General features: G+C 37.7%; 1 protein-coding gene across 1 annotated transcript in view; it reads right to left on the bottom strand.

Moving 5' to 3' along the window:
* The window catches only part of LOC120754219 (mucin-5AC-like), a 47,738-nt gene that overhangs the window by 26,606 nt on the left and 3,953 nt on the right, over positions 1 to 17,179 (bottom strand). The window contains 25 exon segments of the mRNA XM_058421056.1: positions 36 to 177; positions 507 to 635; positions 1,259 to 1,415; positions 1,970 to 2,209; positions 2,707 to 2,886; positions 3,168 to 3,281; positions 3,376 to 3,514; positions 4,043 to 4,194; positions 4,322 to 4,422; positions 5,028 to 5,077; positions 5,699 to 5,954; positions 6,503 to 6,629; positions 7,624 to 7,718; positions 8,424 to 8,588; positions 8,673 to 8,810; positions 9,593 to 9,662; positions 10,061 to 10,171; positions 11,532 to 11,670; positions 12,430 to 12,547; positions 13,543 to 13,668; positions 14,018 to 14,234; positions 14,725 to 14,837; positions 15,223 to 15,313; positions 15,781 to 15,895; positions 16,876 to 17,137. Of these exon segments, the coding sequence (XP_058277039.1) occupies positions 36 to 177; positions 507 to 635; positions 1,259 to 1,415; positions 1,970 to 2,209; positions 2,707 to 2,886; positions 3,168 to 3,281; positions 3,376 to 3,514; positions 4,043 to 4,194; positions 4,322 to 4,422; positions 5,028 to 5,077; positions 5,699 to 5,954; positions 6,503 to 6,629; positions 7,624 to 7,718; positions 8,424 to 8,588; positions 8,673 to 8,810; positions 9,593 to 9,662; positions 10,061 to 10,171; positions 11,532 to 11,670; positions 12,430 to 12,547; positions 13,543 to 13,668; positions 14,018 to 14,234; positions 14,725 to 14,837; positions 15,223 to 15,313; positions 15,781 to 15,895; positions 16,876 to 17,137 (3,547 nt within the window).

Genomic DNA, 17,179 nt, shown 5'->3' with positions numbered 1-17,179 from the left:
TCAAACTCTATTTTTAGAATTTTTTCTAATCCTACCATGATTCGCAATTCTGCTTTGAAGGCATCTCCATTCCTGGTTTGTAATTTTTTCCATCTTCATAACAACCACAACTAGAAACACAGGTCATGGTTTCCTCATCAAAATAGGGCTTATTCTTTGGACATTGTGGATAGCAGCCTGCAATGAAACAAGAGTCAAGTTGACAGTAGGCCTTTCATAAGTATAAGTAACTCTACACTCATATCCGCTTTTCCAAAAATGTTCCATATGGTAAGTGGTATTTCAGACCCTCTTACTGCTATTCCTTTGATTTCACATTATACTTTGGAGTATTTTGTCCTCATCTTCACTCCAAACAAGTACATAATCCATTAGGGACTACAATACTAATTAGAAAATCTCTTATTTCTAGTGCAAACATGTCATATACTGAATAATATGAGTTTTGTTCACCATACTGCATTTTAACTTTTCAAATGGAATGAGATATGCATAATCATGTTTACCTTCCAAACCCCTCATCTCATGAAGGCATTTTCCACTTGGATTATTGCAGGTCTTCATACACGGTGCTCCACATGGCTTGTAGTGCCACTCACATTCCCCTTGTGGATTATAGTAATCACAGAACAGAGCTAGAAGAAGAAATGTCAAAAAATATCATTGTTTTAGTTCTATACTGTTTCAGTTTTTCTAGGTAAAAATCCAATGAGATCAGCATAATCACACAGGTGGTGAACAATATATTGTCTTATTGCTAACACAGTACTATTGTTATATTTCTAAAACATTTTAACACAAATAAATATATATATCATAGAACAGAATTACACATTAAATGTGAAAAATCAGTTGACAGAAACACTGATCCTAGCTAGCATGCACTACTATTTATTTACACGGAGCCTAATGTAGATAGGTGGCTGTGTAAAAAAATATCATATTTCATCAGTGGTGTATCATGATTACTTAATTAACTTGACACTAATCACACTGCTTGTTAAATTATTACCTGTGGTTTCATTTTACTACTATCTTTTACTAAGATAGATTGTCTTCTATTGAGTTACCCAACTGCTTTGCTGGGGGGTTTTAGGTGGTTTTTTTTTGGTTTTGTTTGTTTTTTATAAGAATACAGCTGTGCCTCTTAGAAATACAATTTTATTCTTCCTTTCTTGTTCTACTTTGTTTCCTTTTTTTCCTCCTTCTGTTTTCTTTCCCTCTGAACCCCTTAAAAAAGTAGTGGGTTGAAACTCACGACAAATGGACGGGGTTCTCCATGATATGCAGATGTCCAGCTCATTACATGCTTGAGCGTAGGCAGCTACTGCTGTGCAGAAACATTCACAGTCTCCTCCAGTGTCGCAGGCACAAGCATCATCCACACATGCTTGGTAATATTCATTTGGTTCAACCTGATGGAGAAAACATTCAGGTTTTCATGCCTTTGTCCTCTTTGCACTGTCCTAAAATAGCTGAATAGATATCTGAAACTCACAGCTCCATATGTGAGAAAGCTAAGAAAGGAAGAAATCACGAGAATGCTTTGAAAAAATCAAGAGGAAAATGTAGAATTTTCTCTTGAAAAAGCTAGTGCTAGTAAGCTGCAATATTAAGAACTGTTGGATGTTGAAGACAGTTGCAAAATACCGGTAATTCCTACAAGCTAGCACAGAGTCGTACACACCAGGTGGCTGATATTTATATTAGTAGAAAATAAACACATTTTGAGAATTCTCTATTGTTTTTCTTTCTATGGAAAACAAACAAACCAACCAAAACAATTTCTTTACTGTTCTTGCTCAACACAAAAGCAGAGAAAAGTGAAAATATTTCTGTGCAGTCTCTTGGTCTAACTTGACTTTGTCAAGCACAACAAAATGTACTTTAGAGTACTTTTTAATCTATTTCACATAAAAATGGATGTAATAATTTTATCAAGAATTTAAGGCTAAGCTTTTTGTCATACCTGTGAGTGACACTTTCCAAATACTTCACTGGTAATGATGCTGCATTGCTTCTGTGCCCAGGCTTTCCTGTATGGGTTTGCAGTACATGGATCCTGTGTACGATTGGCATTTGGGCAGCTAGAAGACACTTTCCAGCTATTGGCAAACTCCAGCACATTTCCTACCACAGACTGACTGCGAGTAGTGAAGTCATTATTTCCATTGCCATCATAGTTTCCACAAAGTCCACAGACATGGCCCTGCATCAGGATAAACAAACAAAATGACAAGGATCAGTAAAGTACAATTTTTTAGTATCTGTGAGTAATGGACATTAGGATGAGTCTTATGTAACCATCTTATTTAAGATTATTAATGCATATTTAGTAACAGCATTGGACATTTTCATAAAACACTTGTCATAAAGAGATTTCTCTAACCCGTTGTTAGGAAGAAGGAGGATTTTGTTCTAGAGCACTGAGCTATTTAGTTCCTTAAATATGTCTCTTCAGTGAGGGTTTTTCATTAAGAAATCTACCAATAAAGTTGCTGTTATGCCATTGCTGAATAATGTAATTTAAGCATAATGCATAGTACACAATCAAAGTCAACACAACAAGGATAATATGATGTGATTTCTGCTCTTTTGATTACAGTCTTCTGACTTACAGCCTAAATTTCCACCCTCTTTCTTTGAGAGGTAATATGAATATGTTACAGAATTAATTTTATTCATGTCTTCAGTTTTAAAGTATACCTGAAAGCTGGGACTGAGTTTGATGAATATACTGGTTTTCTTGTCCCACATGAGGATCAGACCAACACTAGTATCAACCACCAGGTAGATGCCCATGGAACGGATTTGGAATGGCATTTTTCCTCCAGGTGTCCTCTGGATGACATCAGAGTGTCCATCGCTGAGTACCAGCTCATAGTTCTAACACAGGAGAAGAAAAAGTTAGAGGCCAATTTAAAAGTCCGCTATTTTGTAGCTTTATATATTGATAGTAACTTCTTGAAATAATAGTGTCAGAGGGACAACAAATTCAACAACCTCATGTTGAGAAATTTCTCTGTAGATTTCCTTCTTTTGCTTTCTACAGCAGAGAGCAAAAAAGTCTAGTGTCATTTTCATTATCTTGGAGGCCACCTCTCCTATGCAGTCCATCTGGGACAGCTTGTTCCATCCTTCTGGCACAACTTAAAGAAAATACTTACACCCAGGAAAACTTTAATAGACTTAGAGCAGGTAGTTCCTGTAGTGCCGCATGGAATGTTCTCAGTGATGACTCTGAAGGTTCCCTGATTCATAGCTTGTTGACCACAGTAGTTCTGAAACAGGAGAATTAGATTCACTGTTAACTATGCTACATGTTCAAGGCTCTGAACAAGGTACTTAGACCAAAAATCTAGGCAGGACTCTTACCTGGACCAGAACATATTCACAGTCTCCTTCAAAATCAAAGCGTTTGCCATCAAAGGTGGTATAATGCCCATCTCCATAAACAGAACATGTTTCCAGGCAGGGTTCCTCAGAGCATTGCCATTTTCTGTTTCTACATGTGCTACACAGGACAAAAAGCATTCCAAATGTAAAAAAACTAGATGAACACACAATATAAATATAGGTACATTTCTGTATTTAAAAATGTGTTAAGATTCTAACAAAAAAATAAGGTTTGCTTATTCTCAAAAATGCAGCATAGCTCAAGAGCTAATGGAATTTTTCCAAAAACTGTGTTACTTAATAATGTAACGAGTCATCTGCATTAGAAAACCCCAATTCTTTCACATTCCCAGATCCTGCTGGATCTATTGAAATGGAAGGGTTCCTTGGAAGAAAAAAAATTTTTTTGACTTGAATGAATATGACAGCATCAAAACCATGGCATTTTTCCAACCACTTGCAGTTTCTGGGCTGTGCCACTGAGAAATATAGACATAGTTTGCTTTTTATGTACTAAGTGGATTGTTTTATGCAGGATTCCTTTTTAGAAATCTTGATACTGCTAGAGTGAAATGATGTTATTTGTTCAGAGCTTAAACTGTTGTACTTTTTATGTCCAAAATTTTGGTTTTAAATATGCTCTTACCAGTTGTTACAGCCAACTCTGATTGATTCTCCTGGACTGTAGGAGTTCCCATTGTGAATACATGGGCAGTCTTCTGGAGCTATACAGCCACCTTTGCCATCCAACACTTGATCATGAGGACATATGCAGCCAGAGACACAGTGAGTTTTGTACTGTAAGGACCATAAAGAAAATGTGTCTTGAATCATTTCCCTGCTGGAAGAGTCCAGCTGTAGCTGCTAATTGTAAAAGAGACCATGATTAATATGCTTTCAACTAGGTATAACAGTCTGTACTTACACATTCCATATCTAGAGTCTGACAGCTCTTCTGGCATCCTGCTCCTACCACATTTGCAGTGACATTGTCACAGTCAACATAAACCATGGGAGGCACACAGACTGAAAGAGAGAAAAGCCATCAGAAATGTGAGACCAACAATGCATTTGTATCTTTGTGTTTCCAAGAAAAAAACAGAAATAACTAATTTTTGAATTATGTGTACCTTAATATGATGCACGTAGCAAGAAAGAGCAACCAAATGTTGTTTTGATCTCATTCACCTGGGGTTTTTGATTATGTTTGCACTAGTCAATAAAATTAATTTTTAGTCACCTTCATGAAACACTTCCTTTCAGGAAAAAGAACAAAACAGGATAACAAATATCCTGGTTTACTTAGTTGAGGGGTTTTTTGTTTGGTTGCTTTGGGGTTTTTCGCTTTTACATTTTAATGTGAATAGTTTTCCCCTCACACTGAGTTAGGAGACCAGGTATCCTTTTACGCTGGGTAACTCAAGGGGTTCTAACTTGTTTCAGCCACCTGAAAGGTAAGACAGTGTTTCTTTATATTTTGAGAATGTCCTCTATGTTACAGAAGTCCTCAATTCATTTTCTTGATTGATTTCAGACTTGTACAATTTGCATCATTATGACAAGTGAAGAAAGAAATTAAAAGAGTTAAGATGGAAAGGGAGAATTAAAGAAAATCTTAAGTGATGTATTACCTGGTTCAGGCTTCTCCCCAATGCAGCTTAGCTTTCCATAGGCGCAAGTGCTATAAAAACAAGGGAATGGATATTTTTAAACTTTTTCTTGTTAAGTTTCAGCCTATTTCCCAATGAACTTGAAATAATGAAAAATTACTGTGTGATAAAACAAATAAAGTGTGTCCTTTATCAAATATTTTGCACATTCCAAAAATATTAATGTTCTATATTAGAGCAGAACAAAACACCAATAGATTCTGTATAAATAAATGTTTGTTCTGTCTGTATGCCTGGTTTAAAACAGTCCTTCAGAATAGTTCAGATTCCCATCATAATGGGAATAATCTGTAATGGGGTTAGCAGGCGTCTTTCACCATAGAACAAGCCTTTTACAGTCATGGGTAAGAAAAGAATGCATGGAGGCGAGGGAGGAAGGAAGGCAGAGAGAAAGGGACAGGGTGGGAATTTGGCTGCTAGCAAAGGCTGACCCCAGGACTGTTAGTTGAATTCCTGTAGTTGTTTGTATACAAATCCTCCAAACATGGGAAGTCCTAAGAATTTTTTGAGGAGCTGTGATTTTTTAAAATGAAAATTTTAGGTACAGAAATTGATTTGATTCCATAACACTTATATGGTTTCATGATTGGTTATAGGCAATTCCTTTTTTTTTTTTTTAACAAATCTCTTACCAGACAACACCATTGTCATGAACAACTTCTCCAGAAGACAGAGGCATTCCTTTGTAGTAGCAAGGACAGCTAGAAGCAGGCACACATTTGCCACTGTCATCCATGTAGGTTCCATTTACGCAGGTGCAGCCGTCAACAGGGACAAACTTGATGCTGCATGTGACATCAGGCTCACTCAGAGAGCGGCAGGTGGGCTGACAGGAATTGACATTGTAGGTGTACTTCAGGGACTTCGGACACAAGGTGGTGTATTTTGCTTGAGAGCAAGAAGGTGAGTTACATTTGTTGTTCATTCAAGAATCAATATAGGTATAAAATATTTTAGATAAAGTAGATATTATAAACATGGCATTGTGTGTACACATGCTTCACTGATACCCCCAGTAGTGTAATTTTTTGTAGTACTAGAGCAAAATTTTCCCTTGTAAGTGTGTCAAATATTTTGCCCAAGTCAAAAAAAGAACAAAGTTCAATCATATGAAGACACAGTGTTACTTCCTATATGCCATTTTTTCTAATTTTTGTCAAAGGAAGTTGAGAAACACCCTACTTATTTTATTCCTATTGCAAGGATATTGCTCTTCAGGTTTTTTCTTATGGTTCTGAGCAAGTAATCTAAAAAAGCCTCTTTTTAGTATTTCTCCCTGTTTGCCTTTTACGGCATTAATTTCCTCCGAGGCCTCTTGAAAGTGAATGCTATACTTAAACCCCGGTTTAACACAATTTACTGTGGAGTCCCTGAGAGCTGCTGTGTGGGGCCTTCTGGGTGATCATTTCCAAAAGGGAAAGTGATGTAAAACTTACTGCAAGCTTTGCTCCGCCATCCAGTGAGAAGAACTCCTTTAGCAGCACAGGCTCTGACATAGCTGGAAAGGGCAGCACACATGCAGTCCTCACTCTTCTCGCAGTTGCACGTGTCAAACATACAGGTCTAGGAACAGCGGATATGTGATCATCAGAATGTCATGTCAAAGCCATGGCACTCTGCAGTTTTTTAAGAGTGTTATGTTCAAAAGAGGTTAAAGTGAGTATAATCTACATGTACAAGTAAATATATAATCCGTAATAATAATCCATATCTAAGTAAATATATGCCTGATTTTCATTGAGCACTTTCAAAAGAAGTTATTTATGTGAAAAAAAGAGTAATTAGGAGGTCCACTATTTTGAATTTTTTTTTTTCCCCTGTGTGGGCAGTTTTCCAACTACTTCAAATTTGTTGCCACTGTACCATATCTGTTTAGAATAAATGGAGATTATTTGATTCTATCCAGCTTTTGGAGCTTATGCTTAAGAGTCTGGGCTCCCTGCAGCAGAGGAACAAATAATACAGGAAGCTATTTGATGTGTTTCTATGCTGGGCAGGGATAATATGATATTGTTAATTCCAGATTATGTTAATTGAACATAATCTTACAAGTTTCCAATAGCAGGAAGGTTTTCTGAAGTACCCAGGGACTCTGTTATAGGGTTTAATCACCTTGAATTCCTGGAACAATTTAGTTCACATCTTGTCTAATTACCATTGCTGCATTTTACACATACTGCTTGCCTTTTCTTTGCATATATGCAAAAGCCTTCTGAGAGCAGTTCAGAGGAAATAAAGTGCCATTTAAGATTCTGGCTAAAGCCTTCGTTATATCTCTCAGAAGGCACAATTTCTGTCCTTTGACAGCAAACTCAAGCTCCTAACTTAAGTCTTTAGGTTTGCAGGAGGAATACACCTGTAAGTTTATCCTCCGGGGAATGAAGGGAAAGTTCTTTACAAGCCAAGGGGTCATTCTTATCTACACAGTAAAAAATATTCTCCTTTGTGAAGCTGTCATGAATGCTCCTCCTCAGAACTGGCAAGTTATTCTCTCAGGTGTTACTATCAGAAATCTGGGACTTTTTCTGCTGTATTGGATGGAGTTAGAGCCAAATACCTTCTGGTAAACTTCTGGATTCACTGTTGAGTGACATTCAGCAAAAGGTCCCATGGTATCAGAGAGCAGTCCACACCAGTGCTGAGCATACTGGTCTGTGAATTGAACACATGGTAAGGATTTCTATGGCACTTCATTTGCAAAACTCTTCTCTCTGTGTAACTAGACTTCCTTGAGAGAAATTGCAAAAGCTTAACAATATAATTAAGCTCTGCATTTGCTGAAGCACACAGTCTTTTACTTCCTCTAGGCAGAAATATGAACTCTTCATAAACTCCGTGTTCTATAATTCATGATAATTGTCATGGAATAAACTAAAGATACCTCTAGCTGAATTTCAAAAAGGAAGGTTCACACTTCAAATTAAAACTATGCTAAACTATCTTAGAAGAATAGCTTGTGAATAGTCAAGAGTTATATTTTTGTTGGCTGAAGTGAAGCCAACTTGAACTGTCTGATTCTTAGTTTAACAGTGGAAGGGCCACAACCTTCAGAGGGGCTAGGCACAGCTTTTTATCCTATGTGACAATCAGTTCATTCCAGGGGTGAATGACTAATATGCTGTATGGTTCCAGTTCCCCTTAAGTCAGCTGACTTGCTGTCTTGATCCAAAGGGAAGTATCTGAAGATCCAAAATATTTTGCTAGTTATTATTTATTAATTGAAGGCTTCTAGTATCAACTGAGGGAAATTGTGTGCATGTGCAAATAGCTTTTCTATTTTAGCTAAATTCTTGGTGGTTGATCAGTTTATTCCTGCTTTTCATCTTAAAGGAGAATAGAAGAGGTTGTTGAGCTTACCATTTTGTATGCTGACAGTGCAGGGGTCCTCAAAGGTATTCTTGGCATCAGGACAATCAGCCCGAGTTTTCCAAGTATTGCCAAAGGCAGCTGAAGTGCCCTCAATCACACCACTGGTGGTTTTGAAATCATCTGTCTGGACATCATTGAAGTTTCCACAGAGACCTAGAAGGAAGCAGATGGTCTGTGCAAGTCCCCTACAGGATGACAGGTACTGGTGGAGGCAGTTGTTAGGACAAGGTCACTCACCGCAGGTCTGCCCTTTATGTGACGGGTCTAGGTCTATAAAAACTTGCATTAAAGGCACAAGTTGAACCTGTAGCTGAAGACCAAAATTTGTTTGCAGTATTATGAAGAAAGATGAAGGCCTGAAGATGGTGACGTTTGCTAGGGATATAAGAACAAAATTGTTATCATTTCATTCGAGATGAGCATTTGAATTAATTGTTCATTATAGGAACAATATAGTAGAGGAGTAGTAGAGGAATTCTACAGATGTGTTTGATATGATCCTAATTTCTGAAGAACTGGCAGGAAAATGTCCTTACAGGATTTCAAATCCAGCACCAAAACAGTCTAACCTAAACACCTAAGCAACAAATATATACAAAACCTCCACTTTCTGCCAGGTGTTTTGAGACGAGGGAAGACCACACACTACTGTTATTTAAAACGTTGCTTTTGTTTGATGAAAATGCTATAGCACTATTTAATTGAAGACTCCAGCATGGACCTATTCGGTCCTTTCATGGTTTGCTTTGTGTTCAGGCGCTGTAGTGTTTGAGAGGAATTGGCATGTGAGAAACTTCAGTGATGAATGTGCTTGAGAACAAGGACAGGGAGGAACACAGGGAACTAAATGACTTGAGAAATTGGAGTCCAGTTGCACATCAGAATTTTTCTTTCCTCTCTTATGAACATATCTGAAAGTGTGCAATAACACTGTTTGCTTGAACTAATTAGATATTGCTAAATTTAAACCATGATTTTGCTAAAATTACAAGTGCTGAATAGGCAAATCCTATTACATAAAAATGGGAGACAGTGCTCTATGGCAGTGCTCTAGGTTTGCTGCAGTGTAACTGGAAGTAGAATTTGGCTTTAGTTTAACTCATGCAATGTCATTTTAAAGTAAAAATGAGAAATGGAAGTTTTTCAAAGGAACTTACCTGCTGAGAATGGTAACTGTGTGTAGATCATATTCACAAATACACTCCCAGAAGGCTGGATCACAATGTTCTGTCCACAAGAAAAGACAATTATTATCAAGCAGATAAGTTAAATACTTTCCAAATGTTTCCTATCCAATACTATTCAAGATAAAGGGGGAGAAAAAAAGGAGGGAGACTATGATGATGTTCTGATTGCTGTATTATTTCTTTAATCTTTATTACTGTGTTTTGCTGACTGTCTAAGAAAGCAAAAACCAGAAATTATCTAAATAACAGAAAGCTACTAAGATCTTCTCTTCTAATATGCTCACTTTGTTCTTAATTTTTCTTTTAATAACATTCAAATGAGATAAAACAAAAAGGCAGTGCAGATTTCTTGTCTGTGCTGTTATGTGACATTTGCCTTAACTGTTAATCTTAGAGAGCATCCCTGCAGAATGTCAGGTGTGTACATTTGCTGCTTACCGTTTGTCCCCCGTTTAGGCTGATGGCTACACCCTTGAGACATGTCTCAGTGTCAGATAGGCCACACTTGTGGATATCCCCCAACACCGTGAATTCATTGCTGTCACAGAGCTTGAAGAAGAAAACAAGAGATATTATTAAAAGGATTTGCTATATTGAAATTTTGTTATCTCAAAAAGGTTCACACCAAATGGAATTCTTAGCAAAGTGAGTCTTTCAATATATTGTTTATTTCATTCCCTCTTGCTCATATGGTCTAACATACACATCTAGAGTCACCACATAAGTTGGCATTCATGCAATCTGCACACTGGAAGCTATACCTTGCTTCTGGCATTCAGGGTTGAGTTAGACATATTAATCTGAACATTAAAACTTCCTCATGCATTAGTAATGCTACTTCCTAATGTGCAGGTAATACCTCTTTAACATGCTAAAGCAGAAGGAGGTGTGCCTTTCTTGCCCACTGGTTATGAAGTTTACCAGGGAGAGGAAAGATTGTTCCCAATGTCTTCTGCCCTGAATAGATTATTCAAGACCCTGGTGATTTGGACATTCTTTTAATAGGTAGGAAATATGGATTGAAATATCCTCTCATAGGAGAAAATGAAACTAAAATTATTATTCAGGAAGTTACAGTATAAAAGTTCAGATTTTGACTCAGTTCTGATTTTCATAGGGCCGTGTTCTGTGAGCCACCTTCAAAGTGTGCCTAATGGCCAAAACAACATGGAAAGACTCAGAAAAGGCTGTAATTCTGAATGCATCTTACCAATTTTTGGCATATTGAAGACTAAATTGAGGACAGCTGAGATGCAGAATTATAGCCATCTAGAAATTCAGTATTAAATTCTGGGGCTTTTTTTAACACTGGTGTACAAATTTAGGGGTTTTCCTCTGCCTCCAGAGACCCTGAGAATCTAATTTTACATGTAGGTGCCAAAAGGAGGAGTTTAACGTGTAAGTCTGACCTGCGCTGCCTTTGCGCCCCAAGGCAATGCTTGTGAATCTTATCCAAAAGTTTCTTTGATTTAGGCTAATCCATTTCTAAATCATCTCATTCTAGCTCATTTCTAAGATTTTATGATTCTTTTTCTTGGTAACATTCAGATTGATCATGTCAAGAACAGATTTTATATCATATGAAGTCCTTACGAAAATAGTTTATCTTAGTCATCCAGTAAAAATAAACAATGAATACACTTAGGGTTATGAAATCTAACAAAAACTCAGTGAAAATCCTAAACAATTATCAAAGAACACAAAAATACTACAATATTATTTAGTATAACCCTAACAGAAAAGCCCCTGAAATCCATTTAGAGATGTTATCCCTCTAACCATTAACCCTCAATCCATGTTAACCCTCTGAGATTCAGAAAACTGATGTGATTGCCAGTAGTTTTCATCAAACAACATTATATATAAAAAAACCTTTTTTTCTTTAGCAAGGATTGTGACTCATTTTTACCTTTGTTAGGACATAACTACAGTCTCCAAAGAAGGAATAGTATTTCTCATCAAATGTTGAAATGTGGGAGCCTCCTTCAATACTGCAAGTCCCAGGGCACGACTGAGTGACACAAGACCATTCACCTCCAACACAGGTACTGAAATGAAGGAGGCATTCAGTAACATTGGATAATGCAAGTGTAAATGAAATAAAAGGACAATAAGGGCAGATGATGCCTTAAGTTTCCTCTTGAAACACTGATTACACTGCCAAAGAAACCAGTATTGCTTTGAAATCTCAGACAGGTATGGGGCAGGCATGTTTATATTAAGGTGATAATTTTCTATAGGTATTGTTGTTAATTTCCAGTCTCTGGACAGAATTCAGTCCTGGTGAACTTGTAACCTATGTCAAGTATTTCTTGGAAAATAAATAAATAAATAGATAGGTACAGTAGCATACACTTATGCAGTAATACTTCACTAATTATAGGGATATTAAAATATATATATTATATATTTGTCAAACATGCCTCTCAAATGTGATATCCCACTCTAAATGCAACATGCCTCCAAATGTCATGTCCTCCATAGTATTTATATGAACATCTTGGCATGACACTGTAGTGCTGCAAAGGTGTAACAGTAATTCACTTTTTAAAACGTCTCTGATATTTGACTTTGCTTATCTTCCTTCAGTGGCATTTCTTGAAATTGAAGCACATGTTCAAATACTCAAATTTTTGTTCCAAGTGTGAAGGGAAAACAGGGATGAAAGTAACCTCTGAAGCAGTGTAATCATAGAACTTCAAATGGTAAGTAGTTGCTCATTTGTTTTCTAAGGGGGAATCAGTAAATATTCAGCTAATGCACAAAAAAACCCCAACCCAAACCCAAAAAGTGAGAAAATATGTTACCATGATCTGCATTTAGATGAGAAGGAGGCACCAGGAGCATAAGTTTCACCTTCATAGGTACAGTGGCATTCTCTGCGGGGAATGCAGCCAGCACCATTAACATCATCAAATACCATTCCTAGGAAAAGAAAAGGTCTATTACTTATTCTGTGCACTGCAGACCCTGCCTTTGAACACACATCTAGCAGATATCTGATCTTCTGTACTTTAAAATAATAGGATGCAAGCTATGTAGAGAGTGAAGAGTTATATTCCATTGAAGTCTATGAAGTCTTTGATCATCTTAGCATGATCAAAAGGGACCTCTAGGAAAACACTTTTCTGTTATGGACTTCATTAGAATGGAATTAAGGTTAAAACTATTAGGTAATGAGCTGGAATAGATGAACCATTTGTAAGACTGCCCAGGGATATATCTGTACAGTAAATATTTCTATGCCCAGAGACAGAGGATTGCCTTAGAGAAGTCAGTGCTACTACACAAACATGGTGAATTCTGTGAGACATTATGGGGAGGGCAGAACAGCTGCAAGGGGTGAAGCTCCTGTAATACACAGTCACAACAGCAACAAAAATTTAGACCCAGAAGGATGCTCACGGAGAACACATCTTGTACTAATACACACTTCCTATGCGTAATTCTCTGAAGTACCAGATCTAACACACTGCCTAGTGCTGTGTCAGCTCCTAGTTGTTTAGACACACAACATCTGACAAGAAGAATTTGGTCATTTGTGGAACCACATGCGGCTTTGCTATCAGCAGGAGTTATGATTGCATGCAAAATCTGCTTAAATGCTTCATACTTTCTCTGAACTGAATTTGAATGCTGAGAAGACTGTTATTAGGAGCAAATTATCTTTCTGTCAGTTCAGTTATTTTATATATATATATATGTAATAGATATAATATAAAGCACATTTGTTGTTTTAAAGGGCATATTTAGTAATTTGAATAGAAACAGGGCATCCAGGGGAGAAATGTAGCTATTACTTCAGTGGTAACTCTGATGTGAGAAGAATGATTCAGAGTGTGGAAGTTGTTAAATGTGTACAGGTGAGTATTCTAAGGGCTGTAGTTTGGCTATGAGAAAAAGGCAGGAAATGAGCTTACCTGGAGGACAGACACAGCCATCTGTACAGTGATCTTCACAAAGTGCAGATCGTTCTGGGTTACTGCATGTGTCAGAGCAGGGAGAGCCACACTCATGGTATTGCATGTTGAATGGACATGATTTGGCTGAAAGTAGAAAGATTATTATAAAGCTGACTTTTCATTTAAAAGTTCGAGAAAACAGTATTTGCAATTTTGTTTGGTTTGTGCCAAAGTATGACAGGGCATCCTGATCCAAGCAGAAGCTGAAACACTTTAGATTTCTTTTATTTATAATTAAAATCCCCTAGGCAAAATCCCCTTGACTTGCATATTCCCAAAGTCATGCATATGACCAGGTTAAAACTGATTTCATGATAATTGTGTGCACTTCTAAATGACTGTCTTCTTCATGAAAAAACTTTACATATTTGAAGTTTGCTAGATGTGTGTAGGAAGCACACACTTATGGGAAGTCCCTTCCTGAGATACTCACGGCACAGGTCTGAGGTTCTCCAGTTCAGGGGCTGTCCACCTGCATGAGCACACTGCCGGGAGTACTCAGCAAAGGTGTTGCACATGCAGAAGTCAGCCATAGAGCTGTCACAGTGGCACAGGTCTTGTATGCAAGTTTCAATGTAGTCCTGGACATTCACGAGCATGTTACAACTTGTAAATGCTTTGCTGGTTAATACTGTCTCACAGATAGAAGCCTAGGAAGGAAAAGAGAGAAGGTAAACAAAGCGTTAAGAAAACATGAAACTAATTATTTAAGGCATGGAGCAGAACAAATCAAAGATTGATCTGGTCCAGAAGCCCATCCAACAGTAGCCATAAGCTGAGATTTTTAAAAAAATATAGTAATAGGGCAAAACCACATGGAACTCCTTTGCATAACTCTAGTAGCATCCATATCCTTAGTTACTGTCACCTCAGGTCACTTCCCAAGCATTATACTATTTATTTTTATTAAGAAATACTCAGTAATTTTCTCTTTCAGGAAAATACAGAGCCGTCTTGGAGAAGAGGAATGCAAATTTTTGGCATTCACTTTAGCAAAGAATACAGCATGGAATTTAGAAAAAAATTTTTGAGACCTACAATTGAGTCATTCATGCTCTATTTTTCCCCCTTCTAAAATTTTTCTCCAAAGACAGAGAATGTATTCACACAGAAAACAAACTTTGAGGGAGAGGTTCTTACAAATTCTCTAGAGCAGTTCATCGGAGAAGAAGGAGGAATAGGATCATCACACTGCTCTGTAGGTCCATCCATCTTCTGCCTATTACCAAACTGTATGGGGGTCAGTTTTGTCTCTGTAAAAAATGGTTCAAATATTAGAATAATGCTTACTGAATTTTGCATGGAGTTTTCTTTTGTGACACTACCTGCTAAGACATGAACAGTGATTACCAAATAGTATCACTATAATATGAAAGGGAAAAGATGAGCAGGATAGCTGAAGAACTGGATCCTGACTATTGAAAACAAGTAGAAATTTTTATATGGCAAGTCTTAAAATATCTAACAGTGATGGAAGTAGTCTAATACATCTCAAAGGCCTAACTTTGCACAATTGACATCACAGGAATACATGAAGAACTATCCCCAGTTTTCTAGTTAATACAATCCACAACCTATATTAAAGTATACTGTAAGAAGGAAAAAAACCACCAGTACTTAATGGTTTTTATTACTTACTCCCTGAAATAAATTCATTGCTGACTGGAATTCCATTGAAGTCCCCACAAAGTCCACAAGTTTGATTGGCATATTTCTTATCTAGTTCCACCTAAAATAAAAGGAGGTGGGAGGTTTATAGAAATGGCAGTCTTGATGGTTCGGAGCACAGCCTATAGCAGTATCGCTCATGTACTCAAAATTTGAGATATGTTTGTTGTAGAGACTGTGCTGTGTGATAACAAGGTAGGCACCATTGGAATGGTCAGTGATGACCGAGAAAATCTCACTCTTATCCTAGCTCTGGATTGTGAACATCAATATTTTGCCAAGTCTAGAATCTGAGGAGTACTTCACTGTGAGGTAGGAACATTAAAATTCAGCATTTATTGATTCTGAGCTGAGCTTAGTGGGGAAAGAAAAAGGGAAATTGAGGTAAGAGTGGAAGACAGAACAATACACTAAAAATGGACGCAAATCCAAAAGTAACTAATGCCTGCCTGGCTGTAATACTGCAAAGGTGTAAACAGACTGTTTTCAAAATACAGACTTTCTGCTGTGTTTTGGATGTTTTCTTACCAGGAGGGCATCGTGTCCATTCCAAAGGAAGGTCAGTCCCAGCTTGGCAGAAACTTTCAAATAGTTGTTACTTCTCTCTATCAAGACTCCCATATGGCTGTAGGGCATCTGGACCCTGGGGAAAGATCATCATAAGTCTGCAGGGATTGGGACAGAATATCCATCGAATGCCCACAATGATATCCTTTCTCATTCTCTTTAAGAATTTTCAACATGGATCTGAGAAGAAATTAGAGCAATAACTACTACAGACACTGCAGGTTTGTAATATTTGGTCCATTTCCTACGCAATTGCCTCTCATCATGCAAATGGATCAGCCTTGCTTTTCCTGTTGGATAATTCCTTTTGGCTTTCGCCCTTAAGGGTGTTTTGTTGGGTAAAATGTTACCACATATCTGTGATTGTATTGTTCAAGAAAGAGTTGGGAGGCTGTTTTGTAGCCAGTGTGCTTCAGAATATTACTATTTACTCCTTGAAGCATTTGATAATAAAGGGATAGACTCCAGGCTTTCTGTGATATGAGTGCAATTCAGGAAGCTGTACCGGAGATAACCTTTAAGCTAGTTCACTGTACATAGCTGCCACAACAGACAGCTCACTGTGGTATAGCTGGTCAAATATTTACCTGGCCTTTTGGGTGGTTTTCGCACCCTATGCCAAAGTCATACATCGATAGCAAGTTTCCAGAACAGATAATTTTAAATTAATTCAGGTACTAGCTGAAGAGCAGTCACAGCTTTACTGCACACCGTTCGGTGCCAGGACAAAAGCTGTCAAAAATTCCTCTCAAGGAGTCTGCTATAGTAAAATTAATGGAAAATACTAACTTCAAAGTTGTAAAGAATGCCGCTTATAGACTTAATTGCATATATACACTATTGTAGCAGTGGGACAGCATATTGGATATAGCTCATCTGAAAAAAACAGCTACAGGGATAGTCTGCAGAAGTGACACAGCTTGCTGTCAAGCCCTCCGTGTTCATGTTACTACTTCAGGAAGGACCTGAGCCCTCCCACGGCTTGGAAGAAATGTGAGATCAGACGAGAGAAAGGGGTATTCACTCAGAGCCCGCAGGAACAAGGTAGGAACATACAATTTGTTGTCAAGCAGGACAGAGCTGGGGGTCAGTTCGATCACTACTCCTTCCAACTTCATGATGACATGAGTGATCACAGTAGCATTTTCCACCATTGCACGCCTAATCTGGATGTTGAAGTCCTCGTAGGAAGACTTGCAGTTGGATGCAAAGATGTAATTGCAGACCCCAGGGAAGTAAAAGATGTCCCCGTCAAAGGTCTTGAAGTGGAAGTTACCCCATGTACTGCATACACGGCCATTGTGAGAGGGGTTGCCAGCTGTGGATTCAAAATAAGCAGTAAGAATTTTCTGTCATTTTT

The sequence above is a fragment of the Hirundo rustica genome, chromosome 6 (genome assembly GCF_015227805.2).
Source record: "Hirundo rustica isolate bHirRus1 chromosome 6, bHirRus1.pri.v3, whole genome shotgun sequence".
In the NCBI taxonomy this organism is placed as follows: domain Eukaryota; kingdom Metazoa; phylum Chordata; class Aves; order Passeriformes; family Hirundinidae; genus Hirundo; species Hirundo rustica.
Note: the sequence above shows the minus strand (reverse complement) of the source record. Positions and strands in the feature narration are given on the sequence as shown.